The sequence below is a fragment of the Callithrix jacchus genome, chromosome 22 (genome assembly GCF_049354715.1).
Source record: "Callithrix jacchus isolate 240 chromosome 22, calJac240_pri, whole genome shotgun sequence".
NCBI classification, from domain to species: Eukaryota; Metazoa; Chordata; class Mammalia; order Primates; family Cebidae; genus Callithrix; species Callithrix jacchus.
This window is the reverse complement of record NC_133523.1, coordinates 45,887,634-45,907,349: the sequence shown is the minus strand read 5'-3', so window position 1 is coordinate 45,907,349 and position 19,716 is coordinate 45,887,634. Positions and strand designations below refer to the sequence as shown.

The 19,716-nt window shown below is 46.7% G+C and overlaps 1 protein-coding gene across 15 annotated transcripts in view; it reads right to left on the bottom strand.

The window, feature by feature from the left end:
- The window catches only part of LOC144580885 (uncharacterized), a 74,561-nt gene that overhangs the window by 19,668 nt on the left and 35,177 nt on the right, over window positions 1-19,716 (bottom strand). For 6 of the 15 annotated variants that reach the window (XM_078361184.1, XM_078361187.1, XM_078361189.1 and 3 more), the window contains 2 exons: window positions 16,350-16,469; window positions 498-14,455 (listed from right to left, as the gene is read on the bottom strand). In XM_078361184.1, the coding sequence (XP_078217310.1) occupies window positions 12,540-14,455; window positions 16,350-16,469 (2,036 nt within the window). In that variant the 3' untranslated portion in view covers window positions 498-12,539. Of the gene's footprint in view, window positions 1-497; window positions 14,456-16,099; window positions 16,194-16,349; window positions 16,470-19,716 lie in introns of all 15 variants that reach the window. The other 9 variants (XM_078361193.1, XM_078361188.1, XM_078361195.1 and 6 more) reach the window with 3 other exon arrangements.

Here is a 19,716-nt window from a genome sequence, read left to right as displayed (position 1 = left end):
GCTCAGGGGATGCAGTCACTGTGGAGGAGAGACCTGGGGAGCAGCGGGGCCTGGCACCAGGAGGAAGGTGTGGGGGCGACGGCGTCTTAAGACAAGGGTGGGGTCTGCAGGACCTCCACCAGACAGAGGGCCGCAGCGCTGCGCTCCAGGAGCCGACAAGGGCGAGGGTGGTAGGTACCCAGGGCGAGAATCCACCTCTTGGATGAGAATCTCAAAAAGAGCGGGCGGGAAGAGTCAGAAAGAGGTTCTGAGCTGGAAAACCACAATAGGAAGTCTATAAAGTGTCCTATAGCAGAAAGACCGGGAACCGGACCAGCCTCAATGCAACTTTCAAACCAAAAAGAAGCGACCCCAGGACTCTCACGACGACGTCTCAAGTTTGCTCTGGGTGAAAATACGAGCGACAATTTTCAGGTCTGTGGGGACCCCAGGTCCCAGGTACAGAAGCGCCAGGGGACTTGGGAAGCGCAGACAATACAAGACAGAGCGAAACTTACCCGTCTCTGTGGAACGTTGACTTCGCGCGACCTGCTTCCGGGTCCACAGGAAGGAAGCCAGGCCTGGGCGAGCCCCTCGTGCGGTGGGCGGGACCTGGGCGAGACCCTCGAGGGGTGGGCGGGGCCTCGAAGAGACTCTGGAGGGGGTCCGGGGGCCTGGGCGACACTCGAGGGGTGGGCGGGGCCTTGGAGAGACCCTCGAGGGGCTGCGGGGGCCTGGGCGAGACTCGAGGGGTGGGCGGGGCCTGGCGAGGTAGGGGCGGGGCGCCAGGCGGAGAGACCTCCCCCTTTAGCACCGGCAGAGGGCGGGGCCAGGACCGGGCATCTCTCAGCCTGGCTCCCAGTGCCTTTTTCAGGTTTTGGAGGCGAAAACGACCAGGAACGGTAAGGCATAATTCAAAAGTCGTGGAATTGTTTTTTTGACAATTCCTGGAAGCAGCAAAGTAACACTCCCTCCAGCAGGACTTTCTTCCTCGTCTCTCCCTCTAAAACTTTTTTAAACAAAATTTTTGATGGTGTGACATAGGGATCCAACATTATTCTTTTCCATGTGGATATCCAGTTAGTGTTCAGCACATTTGTGTAGAAGAGATCTACTTTCTCTTTTGTATTTACTTCCCCCCCCCCCCTTTTTTTTTTGAGATAAAGTATTTCTCTATCGCCAGGCTAAAGTGCAGTGGTGAGATCTCGGCTCACTGCAGCCTCTGCCTCCTGGGCTGAACCAATTCTTCTTCCTCAGCGTCCAGAGTACCTGACATTAAGGAGTTCACCACCATGGCCAGCTAATTTTTGTATTTTTGGTAAAGGAGTTTCACCATGCTGGCCAAGCTGGTCTCGAACTTCTGACTTCAACTGACCCAGCTGCTTATGCCTCCCAAAGTGCTGGGCTTACAGTCCTGAGCCAGAGTGTCTGGCCCAAGAAACACTCTTTATTTCACTTTGTAAATGCTGAGAAAATATAATTGAAAACAAAGTATTTCCCCAAATGAGAAATCATCTCCACTACAAAATAAGAGAGAAAGAAATAAAAACCATTTTACTAATAAATAAGCCTTAGACCAGAATGTGATGGGAAATGGAGGCAAACACCTAAGAGATTGAAAAGAGATGCCAGATGCAGTGGCTCAAGCCTGTAATCCCAGCACTTTGGGAGACCGAGGTGGGTGGATCACGAGGTTGAGATCGAGACCAACCTGGTCAACATGGTGAAAACCCATCTCTACTAAAAATACAAAAAAAAATTAGCTGGGCACGGTGGCGCGTGCCTGTAATCCCAGCTACTCAGGAGGCTGAGGCAGGAGAATTGCTTGAACCCAGAAGGTGTAGGTTGCGGTGAGCCGAGATCGCGCCATTGCACTCCAGCCTGGGTAACAAGAGCAAAACTCCGTCTCAAAAAAAAAAAAAAAAAAAATGAAATAAAACTGCCCATAAGGCATAAACGTTGAAAAAAAAAAAAAAAAAAAAAGAAATTTCCCAAAAACCAGATGAAAATTCTGCCTAATTCCTTTTCTGCCTTAGAGGCTCTCCAAAAACACACTCATGTTGACCCTGCCTCCCCAGAAGAAACTACTGGTCTTAATACCCATTTTATCTCCCAATCTGCCATGGCACGAACTGAAAAAGGCTGAAGATGGTCTTCAAACCCCACCAGACCTCCTTAGCCTGGCTTTCAGAGTCTTCAACAACAGGGACGAGGAAAGGAAATTAGACAAAGTCCCCAAAATCATGCCAAATACCAGCTTCTAGCTGCAGCTGTCCATCAGCCCAGCCACAGCACCCAAGGGCACAAATGACCCAATAGCAGGGGCTCTCCGGGGCCTTGTTTAAAGTGCAGCAAAGAAGGCCACTGGGCGCAGGCATGTCCAAACCCATGAGTGCCAGAATCCCCTTGCCCGCTTTGCCAACAGACAGGCCACTGGAAGTCTAATGTCCTCAACAGACAGAAAAGCTTGCGCCTCAGCGCCACCACCTCTTCAGCAAGAAGAAAAGTGAAGCATGACCGCACTCCCGCAGCCCCTCGGCCTAGCTGCTGAAGCCTGGCGAGGCCCAGGGCCCCCAGCCCCCTCTGCCGTTACTGCCTCAGAGCCCAGGGTAACTGCTAGTAGCAGGTAAATCGGTACTGGGCTAACATTCGGCTTGGCCTGAATTCTCAGGAACCATTCATTGCTCTCAGCTCTCAGCTGGGGCTGATGGACTCACCTCGTGCCCACCTGCCACCACACCTCTTCCCTATTTCATACTGTTTTCTCCCCCCTTTCCTTACCATGCATCATTGCCCTTCCTCCATCCTAGGCAGATCTCTAACCAAATTCAAAGCTTCCATCACCTTTTCTGTTCCCCACAACCAGATTCTCTCCTACTCCAATACCACACCAGACGTCGACCCCTCCCGCAGTGTCCGCTCCCCACGTCTCTTGTTAATCCCGTAGTGTGGGACACCACTACCCCTTCTCTAGCAGCTCGCCATGACCCCATCACCATCCAGCTAAAAGACCCCTCCAATGTCCTAATGTCTCTGAGTATCCCATCTCATTAACACACCTGGCAAGGCTTAGGACCCACCTATCGGCTGGTCTGTGATTTCCGGACTAGCAATCGGGCAGTCCTTCCATTCATTCGGTGGTTCCCAATCCTTATATACTCCTTTTTTCTCATCTCTCCAGACACAACACATGACTCTGAAATAAACCTGAAAGATGCCTTTAAAAATAAACAAACAAACAAAAAAAACCATTTCTTTTCTTGCTGACTCCAAAAATCTCTTTGCTTTCCTTTGGACTCACCCTGAAACTCTCCAGTCAGGCCAAGGTACTTGGACAGTCTTCCCCCAAAGCTTTAGAGAGAGCCCCGTTTCTTTGGACAAGCTCTAGCTCAAGACCTGACCTCCCTTGACCTCATCCCTAGCCAGCTCCTCCAGCACGTAAATGAACTCCTCCCTATAGGGCTCTCAGACTCACACTATTACCCTCGTAAACTTTCTTGCTAGTAAAGGATGTAGGATTTCCCCCTCCAAAGCCCAACTCTCAGCTCCAACACCGACATGCTTAGGAGTTCAGCTCTCCCATAGGGCCCAAGCCACAACCCCAGCACGGGCAGCACTGACTGGTACACAGCCTGCCCCCACTCACCTCTAAGGATGTATGGATTCCCAATTATTCCCTCCTAACCCGCACCCTCTGTGAAGCAGCTAAAGGCCCTCTCGATGAGCCTCCAAATCCTTCACATGACATAGTCCCTAGCTTCCACACAGCTACAGCCACCCTTGTAACTGCTCCTGCTCTGCCTTTGCCTGACATTTCTCAGCCTTTCATTCTCTACACAGCCCAAAACCATGGAATAGCCCTTGGTGTTGAAAGAAAAGGAAGTCCCCTTTCCTCTCTCCCATAGCTTACCTATCTGAACAACTAGACTACACTGCCGAAGCGTGGCCCACCTGCCTCGGAGCCGCAGCAGCAGCCACCATCCGAGCCTTCGAAAGCACGAAACTACCAGTCCACTGAGACACCGCAGTCCACAGCCCACACAATCCACAGGGTCTCCTCCCCTCCCGAGCACTGAGTACACTTTCTCCGTGGATCCAACTACCCCACGCCCTCTTCCTTGAACACCCTGAGAGCCGCCTCTCCAAAGTGCTCCCCTCAGTCCTGTGTCCCTACTTCAGTGTTTTCCTCCCCTCCCACCCGCTCCTGTACTGACATCCTACAGCACCATTCCCTCCGATCTCCCCTGAACCTCTCACGATCCTGAGGACCAGTTATTCATAGATGGTTCCTCTTTCAAGTCAGCAAATGCCAGGCATGCAGTTGTTCCTTGACCAAGTAATTGACGCCAAACCCCTGCCCCAGGGACCTCCTCCCCAAGGGGGAACTTACAGCTCTCACCAGGGCCCGAACCTCTCCAAAGGCAAGAGTCAACATTTGTACCCAGTTTAAATATGCCTGTCACATTCTCCATTCTTAACGCCGCCACCTGGCAAGAGAGGATTCCTTACCGTCAAAGGAACCCCCGTCACTAGTGGCCCCTTATTTACCAACTTCTCCAAGCTGCACACCTCCCAGCTAAGGCAGGAGTTATGCAGTGTCGGGGACATCAAACAGGGTCAGATGACAAGAGGAAACAGAAAGGCTAGGGAGGCAGCCAAAACAGCCTCCATTTCTTCTGCGCCTGCTCCTTTCCTCTTCATTATCCCCGCAATCCACCCCCAACGTTCCCCCACTGAAGAATCTTCCCTGCTACAAGGGGCCTCCTTCCAAGGGAGCTGGGTAAAGATCAAAAACAAGACTCAGTCAAAAACTCACTCCTGACGTCCAGCAACCCCGGCCCTCCCTTCTGCCCATAGCCCTAGCACATATCAGAGCCAGCCCAAAAGCACCCTCCTTCCTCGGCCCATTTGAGTTAATGTATGACTCCCTTTCCTCCTGCACAACAGGCCCCTTCTAAGTCAGCTAGGAGAGTACCTCCCAGCATTCATCCTCAACTGCCATCTCCTCCGTGAACACGCAGACCAGGCCCTGCCAAAATCCCACCAACCACACTCAACTACCAGGAGAGCATGTCTTCCTAAAAACTCTTAACCCAGCAAGCCTTAAACCAAAGTGGGAAGGCCCTTTTCAAGTTATTCTTATAACCCCCACCACAGCCAGGCTCTCAGGACCTATCTCTTGATACCGTCTTTCCCGATTAAAAAGAGCTCCCAAGCCGGGCGCGGTGGCTCAAGCCTGTAATCCCAGCACTTTGGGAGGCCAAGGCGGGCTGATCACCTGAGGTCAGGAGTTTGAGACCACCCTGGCCAACATAGTAAAACCCTGTCCCTTTAAAAAAAAAAAAAGCTCCCAAAGCAGCCACTGAGCTGCCAACTGCCATCCTCCGCCCATCCACGAAGAAGACTCATGAGCGGTAACTCCATATATCACCGCTGTCCCTGCTCCAGGTGCCAAGGCCTCGTGACGAGGAACAGCCTTCCCACAAAGCATACCAAATATTAGACATCTTCCCCTCTCCCATTTCCACACGAACATGCAGTCCTAGCTCACCTATTCATTGCTCGTTTGCAATGAGAAGTTGTTGAGCCATGTGATGTTATCGGCTGCCTCAGAGACTCTCTAGAGGAGACCACGTCCCTGTACAGCCCCACCAACTCCTTCCCCCAGATACAGAATCCCATTCCAATAGTCACCCACAGCCTCTGCTCTTTCAGATTTTCTTCTCACTTCTACAAGACTCGAAGGCTCTGTGCATCATTCACTCCTTGTTACTGAGGCTCCCAAGCTCTCTGGATCACTCACTCCTTGTTACTGAGGCTCCCACGCTCTCTGGATCCCTCACTTCTGGTTACTGAGGCTCCCACGCTCTGTTGATCACTCACTTTTTACCAAGGCTCCCACGCTCTCTGGATTACTCATTCCTTGTTACTGAGTCTCCCATGCTCTCTGGATCCCTCACTCCTTGTTACTGAGTCTCCCACACTCTCTGGGTCTCTCACTCCTTGTTACTGAGGCTCCCAAGCTCTCTGGATCCCTCACTACTTGTTACAGAGGCTCCCACGCTCTCTGGATCACTCACTCCTCGTTTCTGAGGCTCCCATGCTCTCTGGATCCCTCACTCCTTGTTACTGAGTCTCCCACGCTCTCTGGATCACTCACTCCTTGTTACTGAGTCTCCCACGCTCTCTGGATCCCTCACTACTGAGTCTCCCATGCTCTCTGGATCCCTCACTCCTTGTTACAGAGACTCCCATGCTCTCTGGATCCCTCACTCCCTGTTACTGCACCCCAGCTCTACACTTGCTTCCAGTTGCTGGACCTGCGTTTCCCTTTCCTCTACTGCCTGCTCAGCTCTCCCAGTTTCTCAGCCCTGGGACCATATTTTCATTTGCTTTTCATACACCATTCAAAAAGGCTCTGCCTCTGTGGACAGAGTCCTCATCCTCACTGGGAACAATCCCACTGCCCTGCAAACAGAGTTTCCTAACTTCTCTTCACATACACTGCCAATTACAACCATGCGAAGCTCCCTCCCCTGCCATCCAATGTTCTTTGCCCTCCACACTGCGAGACTTGGCCAGGCCCCCTTATGTGTCATCTCTTGGGATAGTCAAAGGCACGTAGGCACCATGCCTCCCTCTGCCTGCCTCAAATCTGACCATCTGTCATTCCTCTTCCCACACCTCACTCTCAGTAAATTATTCAGTGACCCCTGAAGCCAACGGCCTCTTTACCCAGCCCCTCCGCATTTCCTCCCCTCCTGCCTCTCAGACATGGAAACCTCTTCCCCAGACAGCAGGTCTCAAAGGGGTCTCTCTCCTCCTCACTCTGGGTTTCTGAAGCTGAACCGAGTCCCTCCAAACAAGGAACTACACATCCCAACACCTATTCTCAATCCGCTCGTCTGTCTGCATTAACACCGCAGGCATCTTCTTCCTCTGCGGACCCACAACCTACTTCTGTCTCCTACCCACTGGACAGGTGCTTGCACCCTGGTCGATTTTACCCCCAACATTAACCTTGTCGCTCTGAACCAAGAGGAACTCCCTGTCCCTGCTGCACTACAAATCCGCCCAGAAAGAGCAATGCAGTCCATCCCCTTATTAGCAGCCCTCAGAGTCACAACTAGTCAGGTTAGAAGCAGGAAGCTAGAAACCTCATTAGCACATTTCCTGTCACTCTCCTGAGACTTTGAATCATCACTAGAAGAAACAGCAGACTCTATCACTCACCTCCAAAACCAATTAGACGGTTCAGTGGCAGTCACCCTGCAAACCAGAGGCCTAGAACTCCTCACTGTGGAAAAAGGAGGGCTGTGCCTCTTTTTTTTATTTTTCAGACAGAGTTTCGCTGTTGTTACTCAGACTGGAGTGCAATGGCGCGATCTCGGCTCACCACAACCTCCACCTCCTGGGTTCAGGCAATTCTCCTGCCTCCAAGTAGCTTAGATTGCAGGCAGGAACCACTATGCCCAGCTCATTTTTGTATTTTTAGTAGACACAAGGTTTCCACCTTGTTGACCAGGATGGCCTCGATGTCTTGACCTCGTGATTCACCCACCTCGGCCTCCCAAAGTGCTAGGATTACATGCTTGAGCCACCACGCCCAGCTGTGTTCTTTTTTTTTAAGACGGAATTTCTTTCATTACCCAGGCTAGAGTGCAATGGCACAATCTCCACTCAATGCAACATCGGCCTCCTGGGTTCAAGCAATACTCTTGCCTCAGCCTCCAAAGTCACTGGAAAAACACGCATGCGCCACCACACCAGGCTAATGTTTTGTATCTAGTAGACATGGGCTTTCATTTTGTTGGTCACACTGGTCTCGAACCCCTGACCTCAGGTGATCCCCGTACCTCAGCCTCCCAAAGAAGTGAAATTATAGGCGTGAGCCACCACACCCAACCTAATTTTGAATTACTTAATTTACCACTGAGATAGAGGTACTATGTTTTTGGTTTTTTTTTTTTTTTCATACGGAGTTTCACTCTTATTTCCCAGGCTGGAGTGCAATGGCGCGATCTCGGCTCACCGCAACCTCTGCCTCCTGCGTTCAAGCAATTCTCCTACCGCAGCCTCCCGAGCAGCTGGGACTACAGGCTGCACCACCACGCCCAGATAATTTTGTTGTATTTTTAGTAGAGATGGGGTTTCACCATGACCAGGATGGTCTCCATCTCCTGACCTCCATCCACCCGCCTCGGCCTCCCAAAATGCAAGGATTATAGGCATGAGCCACCACACCCTGCGAGGTACTATGTTTCTTGTTGTTTGCATTTCAAAGACAGAACTCCTAAGTCCTTTAAGAAGACATCCTTAGATCACCTTTGTAAACTGAAAAAACGTTTAGTGTCTGAAAAGTACCACTTCAGAAGACAGAGAAAATGCATTTACAAAGGTTGTTAATAAATATCCTAAGAAAAGCGACAAAAGAAAACTTTTTCCTCTATTTTCTAAGGAGAAATTATGCCTCTCATTTATTTGCTTGAGACAGGGTCCAGCTCTGTCACCCAAGCTGGAGTACAGTGCGGAAATCAGGAATCACTGCAGCGTCGAATTCCCTGGTTCAAGCCATCCTCCCACTTGAGCAACCTGAGTAGCTGGGACCACAGGTGTGCACCACCACACTTGGCCAATTTTTTGTTAATTTTTAGCAGAGAGGAGGTCCCCCTGTCGCCCAGGCTAGTCTTGAAACCCTAGGCTAATGGAAACCACCTTCCTCAGCCTCTGACAGCACTGGAATTTCAGGCCTGAGCCACTGCATCTGATTGTATCATATACTTAATGTTACTCCTTGCTTCAATTTTAGCATAATTTGTATTCCCCTCGTACAGGCTCTTTTCAAACTCTGGTCTTATCCTTCTGAGTGCCTCAAATTAAAGCCTGTTCAGACATGTTATAACAAGTTTTTTCTGGTCTGTTTTGGTGCAACCAGTGTGAAATTCATGCATAAATTGTTCATAATTATGTATTTTTCCATGAACTTCTTGAAGATCCTTGTACTAGCAAACTGAATTCAAGTTTGTACATATTCAAAGGAATTGTACATATTCAAGTTCTACTTATTCATGGGCTGCAAGGATGGTTCAATGTACTCAAATCCATGTGATATACCATTTGCACAGAATGACAGATAAAAACCGCACCATCTCAAAAGATCAAGAAACATCGGCTGAGTGCGGTGGCTCACGCCTGTAATCCCATCACTTTGGGAGGCTGAGGTAGGTGGATCACGAGGTGAACAGATCAAGACCATCCTGGTCAACATGGTGAAACCCTGTCTGTACTAAAACTACAAAAAATTAGCTGAGCACGGTGGCACGTGCCTGTAATCCCAGCTACTCAGGAGGCTGAGGCAGGAGAATTGCCTGAACCCAGAAGGCAGAGGTTGCAGTTAGCTGAGATTGCGCTATTGCACTCCAGCCTGGGTAACAAGAGCGAAACTGTCTCGAAAGCAAAAAAAAAAATCATTTAAGAAAATTCAACATTCTTCCTTGAAAATAATCCTAAGCAAAATAGATAAAAAGTATACCTGAGCCCGAGCATGGTGGCTCAAGCCTGTAATCCCAGCAGTTCGGGATGCTGAGGCGGGAGGATCATGAGGTAAAGAGATCCAGATCATCCTGGTCAACATGGTGAAATCCCGTCTCTACTAAAAATACAAAAAATTTGCTGGGCAAAGTGGCGCATGCCTGTAATCCCAGCTACTCGGGAGGCTGAGGCAGGAGAATTGCCTGAACCCAGGAGGCGGAGGTTGCGGTGAGCCGAGATCGCGCCATTGCACTCCAGCCTGGGTAACAGAAGTGAAAAACTCCGTTTAAAAAAAAAAAAAAAAAAAAAAGAAAGAAATTTACTTCAAAAATATAAAGACTATCCATGCAATGACCAGAGTGAAATAACCAACAAGGGAAAATGAAATGCTTTTCCTGCAGAATCTCACATGATGCAAGAATGCTCTCATCCCTTCTATTCAAGAAGTACTGGCTGTCCTAGCCAGAGCAATTAAATAGCAAAAAATGAAACTCATCCAAATCAGAAAGAAGTAAAGTTATATTTGTCAGGTCCAGACGAGGTGACTCACACCGTAATCTCAGCACTTGGGAGGCTGAGGCAGGTGGACCACAAGGTTAGGAAATAGAAGACCATCCTGCCAACATGGTGAAATCCTGTCTCTACTGAAATACAAAAAAGAAAAACAAAACAACAAAATCAGTTGTGTGTGGTGGTGCAAGCCTTCAGTCCCAGCTACTCAGGAGGCTGAAACAGGAGAACTGCTTGGACACAGGAGGCGGAGGATGCAGTGAGCAGAAATTGTGCCATGGCACTCCAGGCTGGCAACAGAATGACTGTAAAAAAAAAAATGTAGCCGGGCACCGGGTCTCACGCCTATAATCCCAGCACTTTCGCAGACTGAGGCGGGTGGATCACGAGGTCAAGAGATGGAGACCATCCTGGTCAACAAGGTGAAAGCTCGTCTCTACTAAAAATGCAAAAATTAGCTGGGCATGGTGGTGCGCACCTGAAGTCCCAGCTACTCGGGAGGCTGAGGCAGGAAAATTGCTCGAACCCAGGAGGCGGAGTTTGCGACGAGCCGAGATTGTGCCATTGCACTCCTGTCTGGGTAACAACAGTCAAACTCCGTGTCAAGAAAAAAAAAAAAATGTGTGAGTGTGTGTTTGCACATGACATGACTTTCTATGTAGAACATCATTCGCTCGGCACAGTGGCTTACACTTGTAATCCCAGCATTATGGGAGGCTAAAACGGGAGGATCACCTGAAGTTAGAAGTTCAAAACCAACATGGTCAACACGGTAAAACCCCATCTCTACTAGAAATAAAAAAGAAGTAGCAGGCGTGGTGGGGGGTACCTATCATTCCACTTGCTCAGGAGGCTGAGGTAGGAGAAACACTTAACTCAGGAGGTGGAGGCTGCAGCGAGCCAAGCTCACACCATTGCACTCCAGCTCGAGCGGAAAGACTGACACTGCCTCTCAAAAAAAAAAAAAAAAAAAAGAAAAGAAAGCAAGAAAAGGAAATCTCAAAGAATCAATGAAAATATTATTGGTAAAATAAACATATTTAGTGTAACTGCAGAATACAAAGTTAGCACTTAAAATCAGGTGAATTTTCATAAAACAAAGAATTTTAAAAGAAATTAAAAACACACATCTATTTGCTAGAGAACTTAAAGTAAGAAATACTTAGGAGTAAATGTAGAAGGTGAGAAGTTTGTACCATGAAATCTACAAACATTCATCAAAATGATTAAAGAAATATATAGAGATACAACCCATATTGATGGATCGGAGAAACATTATTGAATGACTGTAAAACCCAATGTGATCTGGATTCAACACAATACCCACAAAAACCTCTATCAGATTTCTAAAGAAACAAAACACAGGCTGGGAAAAGTGGCTTACATCTGTTGCCCAGGCTGGTCTTAAACTAAACTCACAGGATGTACCTGTCTTTGCCTCCCAAAGTGCTAAGAATACAGATGTGAGCCACCCCATCCAGTCCAATCCTCTTAACACTTACATATCAATTAATGTTGAAACTCAATGTTAAGTCAACTCAGACTCAAGTCAATGCTGAATTGACTCTAATGTCAATTAATGTTTGATGGTTTGCTAGACTCATCGCATCTAAGAACATTATCTCAAAAATGGATTTTTCTTTCTTTTTTTTTTTTTTCTGAGACAAAGTTTCGCCCTTGTTACCCAGGCTGGAGTGAAATGGTGCAATCTCAGCTCACCGCAACCTCCACCTCCTGGGTTCAGGCAATTCTTCTTCCTCAGCCTCCCGAGTAGCTGGGACTACAGGCACGCACCACGATGCCCACCTAATTTTTTGTATTTTTAGTAGAGACGGGGTTTCACCATGTTGACCAGGATGGTCTCGATGTCTTCACCTCGTGATCCACCCACCTCGACCTCCCAAAGTGCTGGGATTACAGGCGAGTGCCACTGCGCCTGGCCAAAAATGAATTTTCCAATGTTCTGCAAGCAGTGACCTCTTCCTGAAGACCTTATGACACTTACGACATTTGCAAGTTTTCTGTCCAGTATGGATTCTCTAATATCTAATATGGTGTGAACGTGCAGTGAAGGCTTTGCCGCAATAATCACATTTGTGAGGTTTCTCTTCTGTATGAATTTTTCCGTTTTGCATGGGATGAGAATTGACTGAAGACCTTGCCACAGTTGTGACATTTGTAAGCATTATCTCGAGTATGAGTTCGCCAATGAACTGAAAGGTATGAACAATGTCTAAAACATTTGCGAAATTGATTACACTTGCAAGAATCCATTCATTATGGATGCTCCAATGATTTGCATTGGAGGATGCACATTGGTTGTAGCGTTACTGAAGACTGGGTGACAATAATTACATTAGAAAAGTTTCCCTATACCATGGATTGCTTCATGGTGTTAAGTAAGTGTTGACTGCGCACTAAAGGTTCTGCCACACTCATTAAACCTGTAAGGTTTCTCTCTAGTGTGAATTTTAGTATGGTGCCAGGTGTCAATCACGCCCAAAAGCCTTGTTACAAATCTAACGTTTGTAAGGTTTCACTCCAGTATGAATTCTTCTATGACTTTCAAGGTGTGATTTGCGCCTGAAAGTTTTGTCACATTCTTCACATTTGTAAGGTTTCTCTCCAGTATGAAGTCTATAATGGTATGTAAGGGTTGACTTCTGACGGAAGCTCTTGCCACACTCATTACACTTGTAAGGTTTCTCTCCAGTGTGAATTATCCTATGTCTTTTAAGACTTGATTTGCTACTGTAAATTTTGTGGCATTTTTCACATTTGTAAGGTTCCTCTCCAGTATGAAGTCTATGATGATGTGAAAGGTGTGCTTGTCGATTAAAAACCTTGCCACACTCATTACACTTGTAAGGTTTCTCTCCAGTATGAACTCTATGATGGCAAGTAAGGGTTGACTTCTGACGGAAGCTCTTGCCACACTCATTACACTTGTAAGGTTTCTCTCCAGTGTGAATTCTCCTATGTCTTTTAAGACTTGATTTGCTACTGTAAATTTTGTGGCATTTTTCACATTTGTAAGGTTCCTCTCCAGTATGAAGTCTATGATGATGTGAAAGGTGTGCTTGTTGATTAAAAACCTTGCCACACTCATTACACTTGTAACGTTGCTCTCTAGTATGAATTCTATGATGGCAGGTAAGGGTTGACATCTGACGGAAGCTCTTGCCACACTCATGACATCTGTAAGGTTTCTCTCCAGTATGACGTCTATGATGATGTAAAAGGTGTGTTCGTCGATTAAAAACCTTGCCACATTCATTACACTTGTAAGGTTTCTCTCCAGTATGAATTCTATGATGGCATGTAAGGGATGACTTCTGACGGAAGGTCTTCCCACACTCATTACACTTGTACGGTTTCTCTCCAGTATGAATTCTATGATGGCGTTTAAGGTATGACATCCGACTGAAGGTCTTGCCACACTCATGACACCTGTAAGGTTTCTCTCCAGAATGAATTCCCTGATGAACTGCAAGGTATGAACGATGTCTGAAAAACTTGCCACATTGATTACACTTGTAAGATCTTTCATTATGGATTCTCCAATGCCTTGCAATGGTTGTAGCGTTACTGAAGACGTGAAGACAATCATTACACTTGAAAAGTTTCCCTATACTGTGGGTGGACTGATGGTAAGTAAGTGTTGACTGCCCTCGAAAGGCTTTGCCACACTCCTTACACTTGTAAGGTTTCTCTCCAGTGTGAAGTCTACAGTGGCGTGTAAGGGCTGACTTCCAACTGAAGCTCTTGCCACACTCATTACACTGGTAAGGTTTCTCACGAGTGTGACATCTACGATGGCGTACAAGGTATGGCTTCTGATTAAAGGCCTTTCCACACACATCACATTCATATTGTTTCTCTCCTAAATGGATTATCTGGTATTTCCTCAAGAGGCAGCTATAGTTAGAGGCTTCTTTCTCATGACATTGGAAAGATTCTTCTCTCACATGAACTTTCGGGTTTTGTGTGAGTAACGAAGAACGGAGGAAATTGTTGTCAAAGTTATTAGAAATATGGGTTTGGGGCCTACAAGAAATGATTTCTGGCGCTGAAACTGAGAAAACATCATTGATAGATTTCTCAACTTGATTACCGAATTTCCCTTCCGTCCGAAATATGTGCAGTTCAGGCAAATGCGAATGAAAGCTTAATCCCAGCTGATCCGTAACAGGCTTGTTGCCAGCGTGCCTTTCGTCATCTTGGTCTGTACCACAAGGAAGCTTTTCAACTTTTCTCATGAGCGCCTCATGGCTATTTCTACACTCAAAATCACGAATATCTCTGTCAATTTCCTGGAAGCAGAAATCTCCCATGTGATGACTTTCATGTCTATCTAATATCCCTGTGTGGAACCCGTCTGTATCGCCTTGTGCTGTTGACAAGAGCCCCTTCATCTTGTATTTGGAAGAGATATCTACAAAATATAAACACAAATAGGTTTCCAATTAAGTACAAATAGTAAATAATACTAAAATAATACTAAAATGTTTAGTAAATAATACTAAAATAATACTAAAATGATACACAAAAAGGAACACAAAAGAAGTGACACTCTTGAATAAATAAAGAGTAATTACATGAACTTCAAGCCATGTCTACTGAAGCCTATTTCCAGTATCACAACAAAACAATCACAGGAGACAAGCACATGTAAGGCTAAAAAAAGGACTGTTTATCCACAGTGATCCTAAAGTGAATAAAACATTGCAAAAAAAAATTTCTTTCTTTTCTTTTTTTTTAAATAAAGTAAAAGTTTCAAAATGTTGATCAGGCTGATCTTGAACTCCTGACCTAAGGTGACCCGCCAGCCTTGGCCTCCAAAGTGCTTGGATTACAGGCATGAGCCACCGTGACCCGCCTGCAAAAAATATATACTGTCACATCAATGAAGACAATATATATATATATATATATATATATATATATATATTTTTTTTTTTTTTTTTTTTTTGACAAAGTTTCACTCTTGTTACCCAGGCTGGAGTGCAATGACACGATCTCGGCTCACCACAACCTCCGCCTCCTGGGTTCAGGCAATTCTCCTGTCTCAGCCTCCTGAGTAGCTGGGACGACAGGCACATGCCACGATGAGCAGCTAATTTTTTTTTTTTTTGAGAAGGATTTTCACTGTTGTTACCCAGACTGGAGTGCAATGGCACGATTTTGGCTCACCAAATCCTCTGCCTTCTGGGTTCAAGCAATTCTCCTGTCTCGGCCTCCCGAGTACCTGAAACTACAGGCGCACACAACCACGCCCAGCTAATTTTTGTATTTTTAGTAGAGACAGAGTTTCATCGTGTTAGCCAGGCTAGTTCTGAACTCCTGACCTCAGGTGATCGGCCCGCCTCGGCCTCCCAAAGTGCTGAGATTATAGGCATGAGCAACTCCACCAGGCCAGGTTATGGAAATTTTAAGTCTCATTATTATACTACAACTTTCCCCAAATATCTATCCAACACACTGCAGTTCTTCATACTGAAAGGAAGGCACACTAACGTGATTGTTATATTCACGTTATAATCATTCCTAAACCACTTACGTGTTTACTAAAACCTAAAAGACAAATGATTTTAAATCATAACAATGGCTGGGCACAGAGGCTCATGCCTGTAATCCCAGCACTTTGCGAATCTGAGGAAGATGGGTCACTTGAGATCAGGAGTTCGGGTCCAGCCTCACCAACATGGTATAACCTCAACTCTACTAAAAACACAAAAATTAGCTGGGGTGGTGGTGGGCGCCTGTAGTTTCACCTACTCAGGAAGCTGGGGCATAAGAACCATTGGAGCCTGGCAGGTGGAGGCTGTGGTTAGCCATGACTGGGCCACTGCACTTAGCCTGAGTGACAGAGCGAGACTCCATCTCAAAGATAAATAAAACTTAAAAAAACATAAATGAGAAGGGAGTCGAAGCATGTCTACACAAAAAAGCAATGAAACACAAAAAGCAGCATATGAGGAAGAACAAAAAGAACCTACAAGAATGACAGATAACAGGTAACAGAAAGGCAACGGTAAGGTCTTCTCCATCAGTAATACTTCAAATGTAAATACTTAACTCTGCACTCAGAAGAAAAAGACTGGCTGAATCAACAGGAGCCAACTACGTGTTGTCCACAGAAGACTCGTATTAGCCCTAAGGACACACATATGCTACAATTTAAAAAATAAAAGCCAACAGATAATATGAGGGTTGAGGCCTGTCATCTCAGGTATGCAGGAGGCTGAGGAGGATCTCAAGACCAAGTGCAACAACACAGCAAGACACTGTATCTACAAAAACAAAGAAACAAACAAACAAAAAACAACCTAAAACATTGGCCCGCCATGGTGGCATGCACCTGTACCAGCTACCCAGGGAGGCTGAGGCGGGACAATCACTGGAATTCAAGGTTGCAGTGAGCCATGATGACACCATTGCACTCCACCCTGGGGGACAGAGCAAGACACTGTATCTCAAAACTTTTTTTAATAGAAAATAACACAAAAGACAAAACATAATATCCCAAGCAACTGTCATCCAGAGAGACGAGAGCTGGCAATACTAAAATACGTTTTAACTCAAAACTATTTAATTGGAGACAAGAAAGAACATTATATCATGATAATAGGGTCAATTCACCATTAATATACAAGAACTAGAGATACATATGCATGAATATCAGAGCTCCATATTTAAAGCCAATGTTTACAGAATCAAATGAATCACTCCACCGTAATACTAGATGATTTCAACATAAGACTTTCAGTAACGGAAAAAACAAGAGAGCTGACGAATAAAAATGGAGAGGGAGGCCAGGCGCGTGGCTCACGCTGCATTCCCGGCACTGTGGGAGGCCGGGCTCGTGGCTGACGCTGCATTCCCGGCACTGTGGGAGGCCGGGCTCCTGGCTCACGCTGCATTCCCGGCACTGTGGGAGGCTTAAACTTGTGGATCATTTCAGGTCAGAAGTTTGAGACTAGCCTGGCCACCAGAGTAAAACTCCATCTCTACTAAAAATACAAAAATTAGCTGGGCGTGCTGGTACAAACCTGTAATCGCACTTAGGAGGCTGAGGCAGGAGAATCACTTGAACCCAGTGGGCAGTGGCTACACTGAGCTGAGATTGCACCACTGCACGCCAGTCTGAGTGACTGAACGAGACTCCGTCACACACACAAAAAAGAAACTGATTATAAATCGATAAAATCCAGAATCGTGTGTAATGTGTAGAAATGTGTAAGATGAAAGTAGCAACGGCTTAAACACTAACAGTGAACTTCAAACCAGAGGCGTCTTCCCTGTGAGCCGTACTTCCAAGAGGACCTCAGGATGCAACATACAGCCTTCCTGTTGACTGTCTTTCCCACTCAGCTGAGTAACCATCGCAGAAAAATCTACCCACTCCTCTGTGACACACACTAGTAGTGTGGGTGAAGCATAACCGGAGAATGGCTGAGGAACCCTGTGACATGAGAAGAGATGCATATATTGGTCTCTTCCCCGGTTCCTGACACAAGAGCTCCGAAGACCGTGGGATGTCCCGGGTGATGGGAGGGCCATTTGTCCTTATGAGGAAACCTCTGAGGTCTCCTGGATGGGACTGATCACCAGCAAGACCAGGCCAGGCTTAGAAGCATGGAAAAGTCACTGCCATCCACCATCCTCCAGGAAGGGAAATGGGGCTGGAGACTGAGCTAATACCAATCATGACTACGTGGTGAAGCCTCCATGCAAATCCCTAAACTGTGGGGGATACGAGAGATTCCAAATGCTGAACACACGCAGGAGCCTGGAGCATGGCACACCCGTAATCTTCCCATGGTCCTTGTGTGGAGCACAGCTCACTGCAAAGACGGCTCTGGTTTTATGTGCACTGATATTTGTTTAAGCTACTTCTATGTTCATCCAGTACATTTTTTTTTCTTTTATGTTTTTCTTTTTGAGACGAAGTTTCACTGTTGTTACCCAGACTGGAGTGCAATGGCATGATCTCGGCTCACCACAACCTCTGCCTCTTGGGTTCAAGCCATTCTCCTGCCTCAGCCTCCCAAGTAGCTGGGACTACAGGTGCATGCCCCATGCCCAGCTATTTTTTGTATTTTTAGTAGAGACGGGGTTTCACCTTGTTGACCAGGATGGTCTCGATCTCTTGACCTCATGATCCACCCTCCTCGGCCTCCCAAAGTGCAGGGATTATAGGCCTGAGCCACCGTGCCTGGCCGTTCAGTACATTTTTATATATTACACATGATCTTGGATTTTACTGATTTCATAATCATTTTTCTATTTTTTTTTTTTGAGACGGAGTTTTCCTCTGTCACCAGGCTGGAGTGCAGTGACGTGATGTTGGCTCACTGCAACCTTCACCTCCCAGGTTCAAGTGATTCTCCCACCTCAGCCTCCAGAGTAGCTGGGAATACAGGTGTGTGGCATCACGCCCAGCCAATTTTTGTATTTTTAGTAGAGACAGGGTTTCACGTTGCTGGCAAGGCTGGTCTCGAACCCCTGACCTCATGATTCACCTGGCCTCCCAAGATGCTGGGATTACAAGCATGAGCCACTGAGTACGTACAGCTCATTTTCCTATTTTTTATGATAGTCTGTGTTCTTTTTTTATATCAATAATGTGTGGAACTTTCATATCAGAGAATGACTATTCGTTTACAATGTAGTGCCTCACTCTGTGAATCTTCTCATCTGGCTGTCCCTCTGTGTCCTGTGAAACATTCTTTATCATGAACCTAAGACGGTGCTTCACTGAGTTTTGTGAGCCACCCTAGCAAAGCAATCAAATGCAAGAAAGGGGTTGAGGAAACCCAACTTACAGCTGGTTGGTCAGAGGAACATGTGACAATCTACACTTGCAACTGCTCTGTGAGGTCTGGGGCCGCCCTTGCTGGCCTGGGAACTCAACCCTTCACCTGTGAGATCTGACTCTAACTCCGGGTAGACAGTGTCAGAACTAAATAAAACTACAAGAAACTCAGTTTGTGTCCGTTCAAGATTTGGATGTAATTGGGAAGAAATCCACTTCTGGTCATCAGAATTGAGGTGTTCAGTGCAAGGTGGCATGTGAGAGTAGGAAAAGCATATCTAATTTTTTTTTTTTTTTGTGGAAGGACAGAGTCTTGCTCTGTGACCCAGGCTGGAGTGCAGGGGTGAAATTTTAGCTCACTGCAACCTCCGGCTCTCAGGTTCAAGAGATTCTCCTGCCTCAGTCTCCCAAGTAGCTGGAATTAAAGGCACACACCATCACACCCAGCTACTTTTTGCATTTTCAGTCGGGATGGGGTTTCACCATGTTGCCAGGCTGGTCTCAAACTCCTGACCTAAAGTGATCCGCCTTCCTCAGCCTCTCAAAGTTCAGGGATGGCAGGTGTGAGCCGCCGTATGTGGCATTTTTTTTCCCCCAAATAAACAAGTAGACAATTTAAACAAGCAGAGAAAGCTCTGGGCATTGTTACGGGCCCCAGATGCAAAAAAGGAACAGCCCGTATTTCCCATCTCCTGATTAGGTGTTGCGAGTACAGAAAATGGGATGGAACCCGAATAGGTCAAGGGGCAGGTGTACGGAGGCCTCAGTTCTGAGCTACAGGGACAGAGAACAGAGCATCACATGGAATCAAGTACAGAGGAGATCGCAGGGGGAACAAACCCTTTGACAGCCCTCCCTGAGCCAGAGGCAAGAAACCA